Below are 21,614 nucleotides of genomic sequence, written 5' to 3'. Positions count from 1 at the left end.
AATTTTATAATTTTATAATGCAATTGAAAAATTGTGAAATAGTTAAAAAAAAATGTATCGTTTTGCGAGCGTAGCGAGCAGCTTTGTAAACCATGTTTTGTCAAAAGGGCCCATATAAAATTTCAGCCCAGCAGCCCAATAAGTGCTTAATCCGGCCTTGGGTATAATGTATGATGTGATATACAGCTTAAAAAGTTAATAATCATGGAATTTCGAATCACAGCTATGTAATACTAATGTATTATTTTATTCAAACCTACCGTTGTAATGATTTCTGCGTTTTTAATTCGTTCGATAAACTGAAAATCATTACCAAAATGTATTTTTAGATATAAATCACATAATTTTAGTAGTTACGTCAAGTAGAAAAATATTTTAGAAAGTTATTATACACATTACAATTTTATTAATTTTGTTTTTTTTCCCCAGTTTATAGTTTTTCACTCTTTTATGTCTGTAGTTCTCAAACATTTTCGAATAAAAGATTATAAGGAAAATTAGAAAAATCTGACCAAACAATAATTGATTATTTATATATTTTTGAATAATTTGAAAATATAATTTTTTTAAAGAAAAAAAAAATATTAACTTTGTTCTGATTAGGATCTCCAAGTGATATAAAAATATTATCCAGAAAAATTGTTAAAGATGGGGACTGACTCGGGGAGACTGAAACACTATAGTTGTACATACAATCATAGGCGGTCCTACGAGTGCAACCTCTGCAGCCTGTGCTACATCTGACATTTCAACCGCCACATTTTTTTTTATTGTATATCATTACACAACACGCAGTGGAGTAAAGTAAGGTAATGCTCATGATGTTTTTCAAACGTATGTAAAGGTACCCATACACGGTCAGTTATGAATGTCAGTTTTTATGATTGTCACTCTTATGAATGACATACATGGCTAATCATGGTTAGAAAAAACATGGCCATTCATGAATGACAATCGTTTGATAATTCTTCACTTTTAGATTAAAGATAAAAAACAAAGACCACCATCTAAATCTATCGTAGCCTATGCCCTACATAGTAATTGTACATCCAAATTTAAATTTTCCTGAAAAATGGAAGAAGCTTGCATTGCAATTATTGTTGTTTTGGCTACAGATAATGCAGACGAAGGAAGGAAACGAAAGAAAAAACAAAGAATATGGTCAAAAGAATGGTTTTTAAAAAGAAACAAATACACACATCATAACCTACTAGATGAACTTTTATTGACATCAAATGAAGATTATGCAAATTTATAATCATCACTTTTTATTCTCCAAACTGCAGGTAGTTCGCGATATAGGTTTATAAATTCACGCCAGGAATCTATGTTCTTAGTAGTAACCATAATTATCCTAGGTACATACAAAAAAAAAAAAAAATTAAAAAATATTATAACTTTATATTGATACTTAAAATAACAATATGTTTAGTTAAAATATACTTACTTTATTAATGAATAACGATTTTGAAAGTGAAAAGTATTGCACGTATAAGCACGTGGTTCAACTGTGATAATGTTTTTGTTATTTTTTTGAATGATAACGAGTATAAACCATTACCACACATGGTCAGTCATGATTGTCAATCGCTCTGATTGACAACAAAAAATCAAACTTGTTTGAAATTCATCAGTCACAAAAAAAGATTGACATTCAACAATATACACGGTCAATCACGAGTGACAATCACAAAAACTGACATTCATAACTGACCGTGTATGGGTACCATAATGATTGTAATGAAGATATTTTTAACCGATTATCCTTAAAACAGCGTCAAATGTTACCCAAGCTACTAATGTCACTTGGAATTGGCATATAGTCCTTGAGTGCATAGAATACGTTGTTTGTTATCAGTTAGGATTTTTTGTATTAATTTTATATTATATCAAAGATTTTTTCTTACGGATTAAACATTAAAATATACTACTACAAATATACTATAGTACGCTTGTTTACGTATTGTTATTCGTACAAATGACTTACATCGTATTGCTTTATCAGAGAATGTTCATTTTACCGGATTGACGTGACTAACTTCAGGTGGGTCCTCGATTTTTTGTAAATAAACTTTTATTAATTTATTACTTACTGTATAGCTGGGTTCACACTACACCGTGACGTGAATTTTACCAGACGGTGTGCTTTGAAAATGTGTGATACCATTATATATCTTATGGTGATGGTATCAAATTTTGGTTACATATTTTCGCAATTTTTTATTAGATATGAAATATTTTCATAAGGTTCAATAAATAATAACTGATTAATATTGTATTATATATTAGACAGTATGTATTATATTATTATTATTAGGGCTCGGAACTTAATGTACTTAAAAAGTACTAAATATTCATGCACTTATGCGCTTAAAAAAGTACAAATATGCTTCAAAAACATGCACTAATTTTTTTTTTTTTTAATGCAAAAATGTTCATAAATAAAGATGAAATGAAAGTGACAGTATTTTACACAACATTAGATAAACTAATAAATGGTATTAATTCTAGATTTAACCAAGAATCATTACAAATTGTCGATTCAATTGGAATTATGGTGAAATTAGAAACTGGTGAAAATATATCATATAAATGTTTAAAAGAACAATTTGATATATGTGAAGATGATTTGTGCACAGAAATAAAATTATTACAAAATATGCCAGATATTCCAAATGGTACTTCACTTCAAACAATTCATGAATGGTTAGATTGGTTGCAAGATTCTAATAAAATTGAAATTTTTTCAAACTTTTCTAAAGCTACACAATTATTTGTAACTATACCTGTTACAAGTTGCAGTTGTGAACGCAGCTGCTCGAAAATGACTATTCTTAAAAATAAACTTCGAACAACAATGACCCAAAAAGATTGGATTCACTGATGTTATTATTTGTTGAACAGCATAAAACAAACAATGTGGATATTGATAAGGTCATCGACGAATTTAAAATACTAAATGGCATAACACGTAGAATGGTGTCATAATTTATAATTTTAGCAATTTTTTTTTTCTTATTAACTTGAAAATAAATAATATAAAATAAAATTCCAAGTAGGAAAATTGAATGAAATTTGTACATATATATATATTCTATTTGTGTGTGGTATAGGAATGTGTATGTCTATATGTGTAAATTTGAAGTGCTGCATCTGAAATAAAATCCTGGGACCGCTTATGCATACAATGTACATACGCGTATATTGTAGGTATATGGTGTTAGGTATACATGATTTAAAATAATACAATATTAACAGAGGAGTATTTAATACAAGATTCAAAATTTATACGACCTGCATATATAATAATGCTCTTCAATAAATTGACTTAAGTTTAAGAAGAATTGTCATTGTATTCTAGCAGGCACCTACATAATATTAAATGATTGCAGCATAACTATAACCAGGGCTGGGCAGTATCTTAGATAATAGTATTTAAGATATGTATCTGAGATTCAATTGTATCTTGTTTCGAGATACATTATTTTAATGTATCTGGTATCGTGGATTTAAATATTTTTTTAACTCGTATTTACTATCTTTTTATGATTAAAAATACTAGATACAACCTATTGTTATGTAATAAAAATTATTAATAATTTAGATTAAAGTTAAATGAACAATATATACAATATTTGCTCATAATAAAGATTATATTACATATAATCTTTATTATGTGCAAATTTCGTAATCAGTAAGTTACATAAATCCGGTTTATTGGCAGAATGTTTTCTTAATTTAATCCCGCTAAACATTTATTTTAGACTGTGTAATTGTGCGAGAATCGATTCATATTTTCTGTCTACGCGATATTTGTGTAGTGTCGTCCGATTTTAATTATCTAGATATTATTAAAAACATGGATAATAATGTAATTGTTAATATTCCAAAATCCTTAGATGGAATATTCTATACAATATTAAATTTTGATGAAATAATAAATGTGAATTGAAAATTGAAATTATTTATTATTAACAATTATCAATATTTATTATTATTAATTGAAATTAGTCTCTTTAAAAAGTAACCAGGAATTTATTTTAAAACATGGGATATAAAATATAAAACACTTATACTATAATACTACATATCATTTTTTTTAAATTTATACATTTAATAGTTAATAAATAAACATTGTAATTTATAAATATATTTATATTCTTTTTTATTGTACCTAATGTAAATGAATAAATAAATAAATATTAATAAATGTATAAAGTATCTTGTATCTTATATGTATCTCAGCTACCTATATCTTTCAGGGGTGGACGCAGAAAAAAATTGGGGGGGAGGGGGTGGTTGAAAAAATAAGAATAATCACCGTCAGGTCCGTATTTAAAAATTTGGCGCCCACGGGCATATTATTTTATTAACCCCCCAAAAAAATAAATAATAATAATAATATAACACATATTATTTCGTCCATAATCAAGATTCTTTAATATTAAAATATAACTTATAAATGAAAATCGTTTAATACTTTTTTTAATTAACAAATAATAACATAATAAAACATACTATTTTCTTTTTTTTCATTAGTTACATCATTTTTAAAATTAATTTTACTAAAATATTTTGCCACCCCCAAACATGTGCCTACCCGTTCTCCCTCTAAATATGGACCTGATTATCGTTATTTTGAAATAATTGACTATTGTCGATTGTTATCACATGACCATACAATAGAAAATTTAGGGAAACCCGTCAATTATAATGTACCATTGTCAATAATTTTATATTGATTACGTATATTTACTTATTATTAGTTACTGATAATAAGCGACTTATAAACACGCATTATTTTTATGAAGTAAATGCCATCATATAATTTCAAAAATTTGAGTTTTAAGTACCAATACCTTTCAGAACGTTTGGAAAATTACAAATTCACTTTTCTTAACAAAACATTTTTTTTCTAGCATATTTTAATCGTATTTTGAACATTTCATTTTTTTTAAGGTATATAAGGTAGGATAACTACGTTTGAAATTAATTATCCATTCATTTCTGGGGGGGGGGGGTTGAACCTCCAAAACCCCTCTCTGCGTCTGCCACTGGTATCTTGATACGAACTATAAATGTATCTTGTATTTAGATACTTTTTTTTTTTAGGTATCTTGCCCAGCTCTGACTATAACTTATAATTATTATGATATGAGGTAGGTATCAATCATCTCCTTAATGGGATGGTCCACGATGAGTAGCACAAAGGGTGACTGGTAGAATATTACGTTCCTATCGGACATATTATCAAATCTTCAAAAGAGGCACAGCTGCCAACTGATACGGACGCAGCGATGAGGCTGTTGTTAGTGGAGTAGCTTTGGACCTTCAACCAGACGATCAAGGCTATTATGGGCGATAAAGATGAGCTACAGATGGAGTGCCAACCGAGGGAAGGGATTTCAGAATGTGGTGGTCAACATAACCTACACTACTGTATCCTTCTCAGTGAGGGACAACCATTTGGAGCATATCCCAACAATGTTTTAAATATTAAATAAACGATGATAAGAATCCGAGTCAAAAATGTGAAAAAACAATTCCGATTTCTTGGTTAAACTGGAAAAAAAAGTGTATAATTATCATTTCTGTAAATGTCTATCAAGTTTCTGCCTATCTAACACACATATCCACTTCACATGTTAATATGTCATACAACTACTTTCAGAAAAATATTCATCTTTAGATAAAACAATATAAATAAAGCAATAACAGTATTATTAAATTTCAAGTATTCCAGTTTTTCTTTATAAATCGTAAAAACATGAGTAGAATAATTATTTATGAGTACAAACGTTTCATTTTATAAGATTAGCAAAATGATAAATAATAGTAAATTTGCATTGTAAAACTACTCTTCAACACTAAAAATATTTGTGTTTTAATTCCAAAAACAAACATTTTTTAATTTGAGTAAGTAGTCATCATAAGTACATTATATTGTGTAATTATCTATTAATTAAATGTATACAAATCTTAAATTCTAAATCAATAGGTACCTAGTTGCAATATTTCTAGTTGTTTCATATAAAATACATGTCTTCATACCTACTTGTCTTGGTTGTTGTAACTAATTAAAATAATTGAGTAGTCAGAGGTACAGTGCAATGATAAGAAAAACAATACACATAAAATGCTTGTGGTTTATCAAAACGTCCAATTCATATCAATATTATTATTAAATAACATTTTACACAATTGTTATTAATGTAGAATAAGTAATTAAACAATGTATTTAATTTTAAATTCTTAAATAGACTTGATATATTAATCAGACTTGTAAGGTTTTGTTTTTATTTCAAAATACACTTTTTTAAATTTATTAATTGTTTAACATTTCATTTCTTTTCTTTTTTATTCTTGGACATCATATAGAGAGAAGCATTGAATGCAATAAAAAAACATTATTGATGTTACTAAAAAAAGGAAAACTAATACTTTTTCTCAATATTAATGACCTAACTCGAGTAACTCATCCATCAAAACTAAGTTATACTTATAAAAATGCCAAAAATATATTGTCTTGTGTATGATGATAAATATGTTTTAGCAAGGGTTGGACATCTGAAATATAAGAACATATTGTAAAATTATACTTATTAATAATTAAAAATATACTAAAGATAAAATTTAAGTTATATTATAAATATGAAATTAATTATTTTAATTTAAATAAATATATTAATAAAAATTAATTATTGGTTGTAAGAAAGTTTTAAAACTTCATATTGGAGAAAAGTAAGTCAAAGTGACACGAAGAAACATTTTTTATATTTTTTTTATAAATAAAATACTTTACCTTCCTTGACTTTGTTATCCAACATCTTGGCAATGATATTGAATCGTTTAACTTTGGTCATGGCTCTTAAGTATTCTATAATAAGATCTAATTCACTATCAGGATCAAAATTTTGACTTAAAGTTTTCAAAAACTTTGACATAATTTCTTCTTCCAAATTTGTACTAATAACTAAATTAAACAAAAATTGTATTATGAGAACAAATTTTGCAATAATTTATAATAAAACTACAAGCATAGTTTAACCAAGAAATAAGTCTCTTGATATTCGAAAGAACAAAGAAATTATTGATTATTATGAAATTATTATGATGAAGAGCATTTTCAATAAAAATAAAACCACAACATATTTAATAATTTAAAAAAAAAAAAAAAATCTAAGAAATTGTTATAACTAAGGTTTGAGATTCCAAGCATTTGATTATTTTTTTGGTTTAATATAAAATTTAGTAGAGGGCTAAGGAAACTCATTTCATGTTACAATGATATCAAATATAAAAATTTAAGTGATTGCTTTTTAGTTTATTTTGATTGTCTTTAATAAAATAGCTTCTATCTAATTTTTATAATTATTTTTGCTATTTTGTATATATAACTGCTAAATTATGACATGTACCACTGACAAAAATTTAGAAATTTTATTCGTTGTATAGAATTAATGTCTATTTCTCCAATGGTTATAAATAATCTTTATTTCCAATTTCATTGAAAGTAATTTCTTAGACTTTATTTTGGTTTACACAGATGGTTCCATTTCTCCTATTTAGCTGGATACTTCTGAATCATAAACATCATTTACAAGTAATTTCCTCCCTTATTTTTCATCTTTTACAGCCACATTTCTGCTTTTATTTATATTTGCATAAACATTCTCTCTATCATATGGGTTCATTGTTTTTTTAATTATTCCACTAGATCACGTTATATTTAATTTTTAAATTTATCATAAAAATTGTATGTTCTGGTTTCCTATAAGGATGCCCATTTTCACATTCGGTCATGAACATGTTAAGGAGGCTGGCTTTATTATTTTCTATAATACTTTAGTATCTTTATTATATTGGTACTTTAATTCCTCATGTTATATATATATATATATCGATTATCATTATTTTAAATATTTTGTATCATACCTTAAGATAAATCTTGTAACTGACGAACTAAATAGTTAATAAAAGCTCTTAAAAAAAAAAAAAAAAAATGTTAAAATTAAATGATAATATAAAAATAAAAGTGTTGATAGAATATGTATATAAAAATAAATAAAAACAAATAAAAGCAGAAAAATTAAAAATGATAATTAATATTATAAAAAATTGAAGTAAATTACAGTCTAAAAACAAACCATAAAAACAAGGCGTTATTATTTATTAAAATAAAAGAAATTTGTTTTTGAAAAATTAACACTTAGACATATAAATCGTTTGCTAATAATATTAACTATATTATAATTGATTAATCTACAATATAAGTATACAGCAATTTTTAATTTAAAGCGTTACACAATTAGTCAATAACACTGATTCTATATTAACTATGATCACTACCAGTTTATTATGAATTATGATTAACAAATTTATCAGGTATAACAAAACAAAACAGAAACAACATACAAACAATTAACATACAACAAACTCAACAAATAACTAAAATAAAAGCTGATAGATTTCTTATACATACCTTTGGGTAAATCTTTTGGTTTAATACTCCGTAAAAATTTATTGTATAATTCATAATTGTTTTTTTGTCTGACCGATTTCCAACTTATCAAAAATTCATGAACACTTGACACAGTTTTCAAACTTAATTCTTCACTTTCATAATTTTTACAAGGTGATTTATCAGTTCCATTAACTCTATTATGATTAATATTCTAAAATATAAATATATGTATAAATACTCATATAATTATTTCCCTAAATTAAATTATTTAAATCAAACCGTTGAATTTTCATGATGGCCATTTGTTTTAGCAGAATTTATATCAGTAATATTTAATCTTTTTGGTTTTTTAAATTCTGGAATACTAGACTTTGATATAGATTCAGGCACAATATCAGGTACTAAAAATTGCCAACGTTTCCTTGTTCCTTCATTTTTTAACATTTTGTGACGAATCCATTTTTTCTTACGCTCTTGCCACTCATGCCAAGGACACAAATGACAAACACATTCTGTTAAGCAACCATAAGGATCAGCTTCATACAGATATTCAACATTCTCTTTGTTTAACTCTGAAAGTTCTCCATGAGATACACGAAAAGGTTCTTCTATATCCCAAACAGATTGATCATAGTGTCGAGTTATTTCACGAACTCTAGAAATAAAACCAAATTTAGAAAAAGTATTCAGAATTTAAATATTAATTAATTCTAGAACATTACCTAATAAGTTTTTGTGGTGGTAAATTTGATATTATATTTTTTAATTCTTTTATATAATTAAGAGCTTTTGAGTTGTTACAATCATATTTTAACGTGGTCTCAAAAGATCTTAATGCCTATCATAAAAAAACATTTCAAATTCATTTATAATAGAATATAAATTTAAAAATTCTTAATACTTACCAAGCAGTACATAGAAATTTCTTTAAAACATGAACCTCTACGAAAATGTGCTTTTACATTTCTTGGATCTTTTTCAATTATTTCTCTTAAATCATCCAATGCTTGTTCATATTTCTTTAATTTTAAATCTATAAATGTTAATAAACAATGTGGATTAATAAAACAATAATTCAATTAATAATAATAAATACATAAATAGTCTATGCTGCAAAATTATTAAATTATATAATATTTTTGTAAATAAAATTTATTATATTCAATTAACAAATTTTTGTATATAATTAAGGTTCAAATAAATATATATATAGGTTTAAATCTTAGGGACAAACAACTGGTAGCCAGCATACTTTTTTTTATCTGGCCTATGCTACATTTTAAAATTAATTTTTTAAGTTTAACGGTATTTAATTTTATCACACTGATTGTAAAATGTAGATATTATATTTTTCTCTATTATTAAACAACAGCTAATTTATTATGTATAAATATCCATTTTGGCAGACCTAACATTGCTGTAGGAATTAGATACTTATTTTATTGTATTGGTTCAGTCATAAAATTTAATTATCAATTTTAATGACATTTTGTTATTTTTGTTTTCCTTACTCTGGCCCACTAGATTTTAAAGTTCTATATATTGGCCCTCTAGTTACTTTGAGTTACCCCCATCCTTACTATAAAGTTTGCATAAAAACTATTACTAAAATGAATAGCTTAATTAAATTTTACAGTTTCATACTTGCATATAAAATTATAAAAAATAACCATAGGAAAACAATGTAAATTACTTACATGACATAGCTCTATTGTTTTTTGCTTCTAGTGTTGAATAAATACTTATACTTGTATTATAATGAAGAAGAGCTCCTTCGTAATCATTTGATTTAAAACATTCGTTTCCTAGTTCTTTTTCTCGTATAGCTACTTCTTGCGGTTCTAAAATACCATCTAAAATAAATCAAATGTTTACTTTTATTAAATTTTTAAAATTTTTAAGACAGCTGAAAGATTGCCAAAATGTATTCAAATATCTTAAATTATTTACCTAACATGCAGAAAAAAAAAAGGTTTAAAAATCATGTTTAGTATGCCTGAACAGTGAACTATTGGCATTAAATTTACATATCAATATATAAATTAAAAATACAATATCAGTGAAAAATAATTTTAAAAGAGGGTTCCAGTCTCATATTCTTCTAACTAAAATGAAAAAAACCATAAATGGGAATATGTCTAATTCATACTATATTATGTAAATAAATTATCATAAAGATTAAAATATTGTTACTAGTTGTTTTGTTATGGAAAAAGGTATACATAAGAATGTAACATTATTTTAACAATATTTTAAACCTTACATTTGAATATGAAAATATTGATTTTTATGTGGCTTAAACTTAAAGATTTTAGTCTAGTTAGTTTTATGTGTTAAGAATTTTTATTACACAGTTAAAATGTTTAGTAAACATATTGTAAATATATTAATTATTGTATCAACAATTTTTAAATTTATAGCAATTACAACTTTAAGTTAAAATAACTATAATATAAGTAAATAAGTAATAACTAGGTTTAGGGACTTCTAGCATTTACATATTTTTTTTAGATATTGTTAAATATAACAGAGTGCATAATAAATTTGTTTTTTAGTGTCATGATATCAAATCTAAAATTTGAATGTGCATATTTTTGCATATTTGATAGATTTTGCAGGAGAGTGCATATTTTAAAATTTTTATGCTTATTTTGCATATTTTAACAAATTTTTCAAATTTAAAATTAAAAACTATAGATACATATAACTATAAATACATATTTCAACTGATCGAAAAAATAAATGTACTACGAGGACTTAATACTTCCAGTAATATGCTACATGCAAACTATCTCTCATATATTGTTATAATTTTTGTGTAAGTATAAATAATATTATAAACCCGTAAAGACCGTTCTAATCTATCTAATCCATGAATCTAACCCGCTGGATATCGACCAGATGTTGATATAGAATAATAGATTATTTTTTTAGTGTTCAGTTCAGTTGATTGTTATCTATCATTGTTCTTACGTCTTGCAACCATGCAACGTCAAATCATATATAAAACGTCGTACGAAAATATTTTGTAATGTTGAGTAACACCAAAAGTATAACAGTTTATGAGTAGCCAACTACAAAGTTTTGTTTTGGAGCTTAAAGATACATTTACATCCAGTGGACCAGGGGGTATTTAGACTTACTTTTAGGGGGGACTCAAATTTTTTCTTTAATTCAGGCTCAAAATGTACAAGTAAAATGTTTGGTAATATTTAAATCAAGTGAATCCTTAATATTCGTAATTTTTTTTTTTCAATCTAATGCCGGATCCACTCAGAATTGAATTTGTGTAATTTTTTTTAAACTCCTGTTTGTGTTTTGAAAGTTACGCTTGTGTTTTAATTGATTTTTCACTAAGTATGGACTCGACAAAAAGCCCAATTCAATATTCACAGCTATGTGTAATTTGATTTCATTATAAAATGATCCACATTAAAAAAATTTGAAATGTATATCTCACATATAATTGATTCATTAAATATGGATTCAGTGGTAGGGGAAATCGCCCCCTTCTCCCTAAAATACGCCCCTGCGATGTACACATTTTATTTTGTGTACTATGTGGTCATTTTTTTTTTTTTTTAATGCATACTTATGTATTTTATAAAGTTATAAGTCCCTAAGCCTAGTAATAACTAAGAACTATTTAAACAATAAAATATAATAAAGGAAAATTCTAAATGCAAGATAGAATAATAAATTTGTGTAAAGAGATAAGCTATTTTAAATATAAAACATACTTTTGGGTAAATTAAAAGTAACAATTATTTAAATTATGAATGACCATAGCTCATATGAATTAAGACAATTAAAGAGCATAAATCAATTTAAAAGTAGAAGTAACATTTGAAATTTTGAATTTATTATTTTATATAATATATTGCTTAAAATATTTAATACTTACTCATAGACATTGTGTTTACATAACTCTTCATAGATTCGACCCGATCATTACAATTTGATGTACCATTCATTCCAAACGATAAGGAATTAGAATTAATAATTTTTTTTTTAATTGTTTGTAATTTTTCAATCTTTTCTTGGTTGTCCAATTTCATTATTTCAACATCAGGATCATATTTATCCCATTTGGAATAAGAAACTTTTAATGGTTCATTATGTACACGAGACACTTTAGGCATTGATAGTTCTTGCTCTGGCTAATAATGAATACAGTTTTTGTAAATATGTATAAAATAATATTTACATTAATTTTAAGTAATATTAACATTTTCAATAAATTATTTTTAATAAGCTTCAATAAAAAATATTACCTTTTCACTATTAAACATAGATGTTAAATCAATGGACTTTCGAACTGGTTGATCACTATGACCATTCATGAGACTTTCAGTGTTTAGTTTTCCAAGTTGAAGATCTTTTTCTTGTTTGTTCGATTTTACTATCCATTTCTTAACAAATATATTTTAAAACAATTAATAAAAATGTAGGAAAAATAATATATTCTCAACTACACATTACAAATAAAAATCCAGAAATTATAAATAAATAATTTAATATCTAAAAAACATATTCAAGAAGTTGATAAATAAATATTATTCAATTATTTATAGTCAAATAAATATAGAAAAAGTTTAAACCAAATTGACACTATAATAATAATGTACTTCAATTATTTACATGTTTTGCTAGTTATTTTAATTATAAATCAAAAGTATTTATTAATTTAATTTTACAAATACATTATTAATAATATGCCCCATCAATTCAATAATGATTTTTAATATTCAAAATCTATTGCAAGATACAAAATATATTCTTATTAAATTTAAAAATTCTTTGAAATAATTATTATTACTTTGAAACTGATAACAAATTAATTGTGATTTTAATAGAAGTGTAAAATAAAAATGGTATATATCAAATTGATATATTATTTTCTTTATAACCTTAATAGTGGCCTTAGATTTTTTTTAAACATTCATTCTATTTCTTAATTATCATGATTAATTGATGAAAACAAAACTTTTTTTCTAACATGTTCTAAACTAGTAATTTAATAATTTGTAATTAGGTTCATAAACTTACAGTTATATCATCAAGTATATCGTAATTTTCTTCATTCGGGAGTATATCAGAAGATTTTTGTGCAAAGCATAGTTTTCTATTCAATATTGAAGCATCTGGTTTAATTTCGCGTAGACGGATTTCAGTTGCTCTCAACAATTGTGGAAAAACTCCTTCTTCTCCAGATCTGTAATAATATGATAAATAACATATAACATTATTTTATATTTTATATTAAATAAAAATTAATTATAAATTATTAGGTTTCTATCTAATAAATCAATATTTTATTATTTTAACAAAAACAATACTCTTGTAAGAAGTCTGTTAGTTAATTTAAAAGAAAAATTAGCAATTTATTCCCAGTTATCATCTTAGTAAGTATTTAAAGAAAGTATAACAAATTAATAAATGTTATACAGATATTATTAAATAATAAAATATTTCTGAATGGTATACATGCTTATTTAAAATTAACTACAAATATGCTTAATTTATTAAGCTGAAAGCCTTTACCAATTATTAATTAATAAATTACAGATTTTTACAAAATATTATATGGATAAAGAAATGTTTAAATATTAATTTGATTGCACTGAAATAATATTAGATGTTAAATTTCAATGTTTAAAAGTTGTTTACATAGAATGGTTTTAACACAGGTTTTAAATAGTAATATATTTTTAATAAATCTAATTTATTTATAATGAATATTAATTTAATTTATTTTTTAAATATCAAACACATATAGGTCATATTATCAGTATAATTTCTATTATATCATATATACTATTAATGTACATTAATATTTATATATACTTACTATTAAAAATGTCTTAGACATCACATTTTAAATGATAAAAAAAAATTTCAATCAAATTTTACATTAAATATGAATACAGGTGAAAATGCAATAACTTTTGAATGTTTTTCCAGTTTTCATTTTTAAGATATTTAAGAAAATTTTTTGGTTATTAGGAAAATGTAATTTATAAACAACAACAGTATGTATATGATGTATATTAGAAAATATAATTTACACATGCGTATAAGTTAAATTAAATTTAAACATTGAATTAAAATTAATCACTGTTAGTAAATTATGATAGATTTTATTATAACTCTGCTCACCGTGATCATTCACATAGACTAAATAATTTGTATTTCAAACAATATGGTAATGGGCATTATTAATAAATTAAAATTTTTTTCAATGAATACAAATGTACAAAAGTTGTCAGTTCAAATAATCATGAATTATATATTATACTACACTTTCTTATATTTAGTATAATATATAGTTTAATTACTTTGTTTTTAAAACCATCTTTATTTATTTGTCAACAAATCATTATTGACAAACCTACTAGATAATAGATATAACACTTATCACCTATACCAATTACATGAAAATATAAAAATATAATTTACAATAATGTAATTAGTTATTAATTAACGTAAAATACAATTTAAATCAAAATAATTATAAAACAATCTTTTTTATTAATTATAATCATAATTAGGTTCAACAAATTAAACAACACATTGTAATAAACTAATTAATGATTATGGTCTAAATTGTTAAAAAATGAAATGTTTTTTAACCATAATATCGAAAAACTAATCTCATTGATTCTAGCATTTAAATTTAAAAACAAAATCAAGTGGAGCATTTCACGACAAAACCATAGGCAGGTATTGTAACAATAATAATTAAAAATATAAGTAACAGAAATCATATCACACAGCTATACTCCATTGTGATGCATAATGTAAAAAAATATGAATGAATTGATATCGTACAACGGAGCTGTCTTATGTACTCGTAACACACGAGAAAAATAATAACATGAATACATAAAGATGTAAATATTAACCTAACAAAAAAAAAAAAAAAACGAAGACCCAATAACTCACTCCAGAATTTTAATGATGCCTTTCAAAATTTTAGGATCTTCGCACTTGTTCACATAATCGAAATCGATATGGTTCAAGGGGATACCGTATTTCTCGATGAGCGTCCGTTTCTGATCGATGGCCATTTGATTCGCGTCTAGAAACCGGGAATGGCGAGAATTCACCTTACGTGCCTAACCGAGTGATCATTGGGCAGTGGTTAGCAACGGGCCGCGACCGAACTAACTCTTGAGCTGGTATGAAATGCAAATATATATTTAAGCCGCAAAAGGTGTAATCTACTCACGTCACGTTTTTTTTTATACTATTTAATTTTTTTTTTTTTTTAATTAAAACATGAACGATATTTACGGTTTGGGAAACGGATTTGAAGTAAAACGTGAAATAAGAGAAAGACATTAGAAAAAACATATGATATTACCAAAAATCAATGTGATAACAGCGGTAACTATGATACAGGGTTACGGTACACCTATCGCCATCTCTGCATCAGACGGTGTACGAATAAACATTATCAATCGACCGTTTACATGGCACCTTTTCGAGCACGAATATTTTTCTAGTTTTCTGTCCAACATTTCAGTCACTTTCGAACCAATGAGTGAGCACGGGTGATAGGGATGCGAACCCTGTTACGAGTCTTACGAGTCATTTCGGTACATAAGTCTAGGTGCGTTGCAGGGGCGGCTCCAGAGCCTTGGTTTGGGGGGGAGGAGGGCTAAGTTATAATTTTACAAAATCATATAACAAAAAGAAAACAACAACTTAGTCCATACAGAAATGTTTGCTACGCAATTCATATTTTGAATATTATAAAATAATAATATTATAGTATCATAGCATAGTATATTTTATATTAATATAGTTTATTTATAGCCTTATTGGTTCTTCATAATATAGATAGCAGGTACATCGTAATACACTGTCATACCTTTATGGCTCTATGTACATACTTGTGTGTGTCACATAATAGTCCGTATTATAATATGCATTTTCTGTTAACAATATAATTTTTTTTTATAAATACGGTATGGGATTGGGTTGGGGCCACGGCCTTTAGCTCCCCCCTCCCTGGAGCCGCTCCTGGTGCGTTCACTGTCGTTGGCTACGGGAAAACATACAATAACTAATTAAATAAGGAATTACAAATCAATTATTTCACTTATTCAAATTATTTTCTCTTAAGTGTTATTTATGTTTAATCTAAAAGTGTCTTACCTATAAGGCTAAATAATGCATATTTTGTGCTGTTAAAATGCCTTTACAGTCTAATATATACTACTATCCACTGGGTTTGTGAAACAACAAGACAATTCTTGGTTGCAAACGCTGATATTGAAATGATTATTGCACTGTAATCTAATTAAGATTCAGTTCACAAAACTGCAATGAATAATGTAAGCACGCATTTACTCAACGGAGTCACGTGATCACGACAAGGGATTTTGATTTTTTAAGAAAATTTTATTTTTCTGTAAAAAATTGTCATCAGTAAACGTACAACAAATCAGAGTAATTTATTGCACGTCTGCCGGAACCTCTTACGAACAAAACCTTCTCAAAATCAATATCGCGAGAATAAAAAAATAAATAACCAATCAAATAATAATAGAATCATAAAGCGAAAATAAAAATAATAAATGAAATAATCTGTAATGTCAAAAGGTAATAAAAAGAACTAAGGTACATACTCTTAACTTTTTTTATCAGTAAATACATTAAGTTGTTAATTTAAATGTAAAATTCTATAAAAGCAGAATAAATAAAAATAAAATTAATTTTTAATGAAAATGCATTTTTTTTAACTTACAGTGGCTTTACGAATATTATGCTACTCTACAAAATGGATGTATAATATAATGTACTAGTTAAATTACTTAAGCTAGTACGGAACAGTAATGACCGGGGAGAAAATGATTACAAAAATCGCATAGTGTTGAACTTCGTTTAGAATTGTATGTATTTTCATATTTTTTGTCGCTTTAGTTTACGAGTACATGTTAATAGAATATTACAATAATAATTATTGTAATATTCGATGAACAATAAATAATTATTATTATTATTATCAATAATTATTGAGGTTCACTATAGTATATATTATTGGATATTTATAGTAATGTAAAAAAAATGGTGGCCAAAATCAAATTGTTGCATTATAAAATCAACAAATTAAATTAGTTAATTAATTTATGATTTCGACGCTAGTTAATTAAAATTTACTAATTTAAGACAGATTTTTTTTTTTTATTTCCTAAGTACTAGTATTCGATTACAAAGGTTAATGAAAAATATTAGGAATCAAAGTAAATGTCCTTCCGTGAACATTAATACATAATAAAATTAAAATGAATATTAATTGATATTAAAAATTATTAAATGGTTAATAATCGTAAATAATTATTTAAAAAAATAAAAAAAAATAGTTAATATAAATAAATAAATTATAAAATGCTTAATTAGCCTTAAATAAAGCCTTAATTAGCTTGGAGTATTATTATACGAGTAAATACTCGTTAAGACGACCGGTTTCGATTTAGAAATTCATCGTCAGGTATATACAAAGTCGATAAAATCGTGACTCAAAACATTATTACTTAATATTTTATTGACTTTGTATGTCCTTAATGATGAATTTCTAATTCGAAATTGATCTTACTTTAAAAATATAATAGCAATGCTTGTTTGTACCTTTTCTAGAATACTCGTTTTCTTTCCTCTAAAGTTCAGTTGTAAATTATGGGTATTTAAAATTTAGTGCCTCAAATTATATTTCTAGCGATCTTAATCTTTATCAGGGTTAGAAAACTTTTTACAAAAAATTAAAATAAACTCACACTAATTTATTAAGAAAATTGTACAATGTAACTTATTTATTAAAATGTATGTTAAAACTTTAAATTATAAATTAAGTACAAATTGATCTAGTTTCTGTTATTAGAGCAGAATGAGAAATTCCCGGACTATAATATACATAATTTTAGAATTTAGTTTCAAACTAATCCCTATTGAACACCAAGTTTAATTTTTTGTTAAGACCTTTATAATTCAATTTACCATTTTCATTAGTTTTAACTTAGTAAAAAATGTCATCAAAATATTATTTGAATTGCATACTCTTTTTAGGACATTTTTTAAATAAATAATTAAATGTTCAAAAAAATCAAAAAAATCTGTTAGCCATAGCCAAGTAGCTTCTTTGCAATCAGAGTTTACAATGATTAAACATTTATATATTGTAATATGTAGGTTATTAATTATTAATACCTAATGAAAAATAAGCTACTACCTCGAATGAAATTTTTTTGTTAATATATTTATAATGATTAAATTGCAAAGATGTCAATGACCTAATCCTAACCTAACCCTGAATCTGCGCCTGTGGATGGTATTGATACTGCAGCCGTTGCACTTGTGTGCATCTTTCACGAAAAGCCCCTTATTATTTCACTGTTCATTCAGTATCGACTACTTTAGGTCGTCATACCGTCCAATCGAATTTCCATTTTTTCATCGTATGGTATCCAATTGAATCCTAAATCATTGGCTTTCTGCAGTCTTGATTTATTATTTCAGTTGGGCATCTTTAAATTTTAGATATTTTAAATGACAATAATATTGTAAATGGTACTCTTAAATCCGCGATCGTGTAGTCTACATTGCTCCGGCCTTTAACTGTCGATATTCATAAGCTAAAATATAAATTAACTTTTTACTAACTATTTGGTAGCTATATGTATGTAATAGTAATTAAACCGGTATTACTATTATTATTTTTACTATTATACTGTTCATTGTTGTCATTAGGCTTCAGAGAAAAATTATCATAATAAGAGTTTACTTATAATTATTTTGCTCTTACACAACTTCCGTCAAAATGTCAAATCGAATACGACAAAAAGACTCTGGCTATTCAACAATCTATGATGATGTACCAAAACGCATAAACTTAGTAATCTCAATAAACTACTGTGTACAGACCATATTAAGGCCATTGACATTATATGCTGTAAATACTGATTTTATAGATTTATTATTTTAATAGATTTTTTTTATTTAATTAAATATTAAAAATGACTAAATATTGTACAAATTATATCTAAATTATTATACGAGTATATGCTTAGTATTATATAATACCTCGCAAATAAAAAATTATTAAATATATTTTATTTAAGAGAAAAATTTCATAGTTGTTGTCCACAAAAAACTATTAATAATGTTACATAAAATTATTATTAGTTACAATAAAACAATATTTGTCAAAGTTGTCGAAAAGTTATTGTTCCGAAGAATTGTACGTTTTCTTTATTACATACATTTATAAATTAATTTAATTTATACAGCGAAACTCTTTAGCCAAACTGGCCCCTGTCTACGTATACCAAACGATAGAAAAATATTTACTTATTTTTCATATTACCGCAAGAAAAATATACCTACATACAGTGTTCCTTTCAACATTTAAAAATCTACTCAAATCATAGATTTACTTCAAAAATTTAAATATCATCACGTAAAAATATAATTTATATTTAAACATTTTATTTTATTCGATTAATATGAAATAATAATAATTTGTTTTCTAAATATTATGGATTTAAAATAATTAAATCAATCAAATACATTTTTATCATTTGTTATATAAAATTATACATCGAAATAGAAAATCAATGTTATATAACTTTTGCACAATAAAGTAAATTATTTTTAGACAAATTAATAAGCTAACCGTTGATACGTTTGTTGAATCTTCGAAGGAATGTCGACCTACCATGTTTGTATTTTGTCGAGTATAACGCCTGAGTTACTTGATTGTAGGTTTCCATGGAATTCGTTCGTTATTGAACACCAGTTGTTTAGGTGTAGGGTTAAACTAGAACGAGAATAGTATACCTTAGCTCATTGAGGGATTAATTACGATTTTCAACGTATTGTTGTCGACGAAAAGTGCTATGTAATTGTGGGAAAACTGTGGGATGTCCGAGATAAATGAATTAAAAATAATTGGCCCAATAGGTACTATATGAATAGTAAACAAAAAGACATCACGAAAAACATTATTATTAACAGACTGTTATTAAAATATTGAATTTAATAATCGAATTTCTTTTTCGTAATGTTTTTATACATGAATAAATTAACTTAGAAGAAGAATAATTTTAGTTACACACTATGTATTCTGAATTAGATACAGTATACACAAATATAGGGATAAAAATTAACTCAAAGAATTTATTAACTATTTTTTTATTTATAAATTTAGTGTTTATTTTTTTTTTGTTGAAACTTATGAGTAGTCTCTGACAAATACATAAGAGTGAACATTTATTAATTTATCATATGAACCACTTGAGCCACAATTATGATGAATATGAAGTTTAACAACAAATCACTTTTACTCGTTCAGAGTTATTTTTCAGTATGATAATTTAACGTTGCTTTTGAAATAATATAAACTAATATGATTAGATTCAAAAGACGTATACACGGAATCAATAACAGTACAATTTTTCCTCCGGACACCTTTTATAACCTTATCGATTGAGTGGTTCTCTGTTTATTTAGGTTTATCCGGTATAAAAGAATATAATAAACATTCGTGGATGACATTTAGCCTTAGTGTTTCTCCTGATCTACACAGAGAGCTTTTTGAAATACAACACTGAACATTCTATTTTAAAATATCATATAAAGCCAATTGGGTATGCTAACATAATCATTTTTAATTGCATTAGCAATTACATAATATTTATTTTTTAATAATTAATTTTGGTATACATATGAAACAGGTTTAATAAAAACAACAAACACTCATGTTCACAAATTATCTGTTAATGTATTTTCGAAAGATGACAATATTTTCTTGGCACAAATAAGGCTTGGTATCCTTAATAACTAATTTTAACTGCAGTTTAAAAATGAGGTCATCAAATCAACAAAACATAATTATATTATTATAACTTTGCTAAAGGCATTGAAACATATTATTAAATAAAAATATCAAAAGAGATATTGTCGTTTCATTATGATTAGTCCTTCAAGAGGCAATCACAAGAAAAGAGAATATCTCATAACAAATGGACTTTAGTATCAATAATTTTAAGTATTTAATAAAAATTAATAATAATATACAATTAAACTAATAACGAAATTACCTATTTATATGGCATTGTGTATTATTAATATTATATAGAGTAACATA

General features: G+C 25.3%; 2 protein-coding genes across 3 annotated transcripts; one reads left to right on the top strand and one right to left on the bottom strand.

Annotated features, from left to right (window-relative positions):
* The first annotated feature begins 617 nt into the window (after positions 1-617).
* Positions 618-2,976, top strand: LOC112684004. Of its 2 annotated transcripts, none has more exons than XR_003148642.1 (2): positions 618-809; positions 2,512-2,976. XR_003148642.1 is itself a non-coding variant. In XM_025555291.1 (2 exons), exon 2 carries the CDS (start codon positions 2,555-2,557, stop codon positions 2,882-2,884), a length of 330 nt encoding a protein of 109 aa, XP_025411076.1. In that variant the 5' UTR covers positions 1,202-1,286; positions 2,512-2,554; the 3' UTR covers positions 2,885-2,976. The 2 variants fall into 2 exon arrangements, 1 of the variants encoding a protein (XP_025411076.1); XM_025555291.1 differs by lacking the exon at positions 618-809 and adding an exon at positions 1,202-1,286.
* A 3,363-nt stretch (positions 2,977-6,339) lies between these two features.
* On the bottom strand, positions 6,340-15,812 carry LOC112684001 (sperm-associated antigen 1-like). The gene is made up of 11 exons (XM_025555285.1): positions 15,410-15,812; positions 13,514-13,679; positions 12,739-12,876; positions 12,369-12,624; positions 10,162-10,317; positions 9,370-9,497; positions 9,187-9,302; positions 8,744-9,119; positions 8,483-8,675; positions 6,803-6,973; positions 6,340-6,567 (listed from the first exon to the last, which is right to left on the bottom strand). The coding sequence occupies exons 1-11, from the start codon at positions 15,532-15,534 to the stop codon at positions 6,500-6,502; spliced, it is 1,893 nt and encodes a 630-aa protein (XP_025411070.1). The 5' UTR covers positions 15,535-15,812; the 3' UTR covers positions 6,340-6,499.
* Positions 15,813-21,614: the final 5,802 nt, after the last annotated feature.

This window comes from Sipha flava, unplaced genomic scaffold, assembly GCF_003268045.1.
Source record: "Sipha flava isolate LNK unplaced genomic scaffold, YSA_version1 239_pilon_pilon, whole genome shotgun sequence".
Lineage (NCBI taxonomy): Eukaryota > Metazoa > Arthropoda > Insecta > Hemiptera > Aphididae > Sipha > Sipha flava.
Note: the sequence above shows the minus strand (reverse complement) of the source record. Positions and strands in the feature narration are given on the sequence as shown.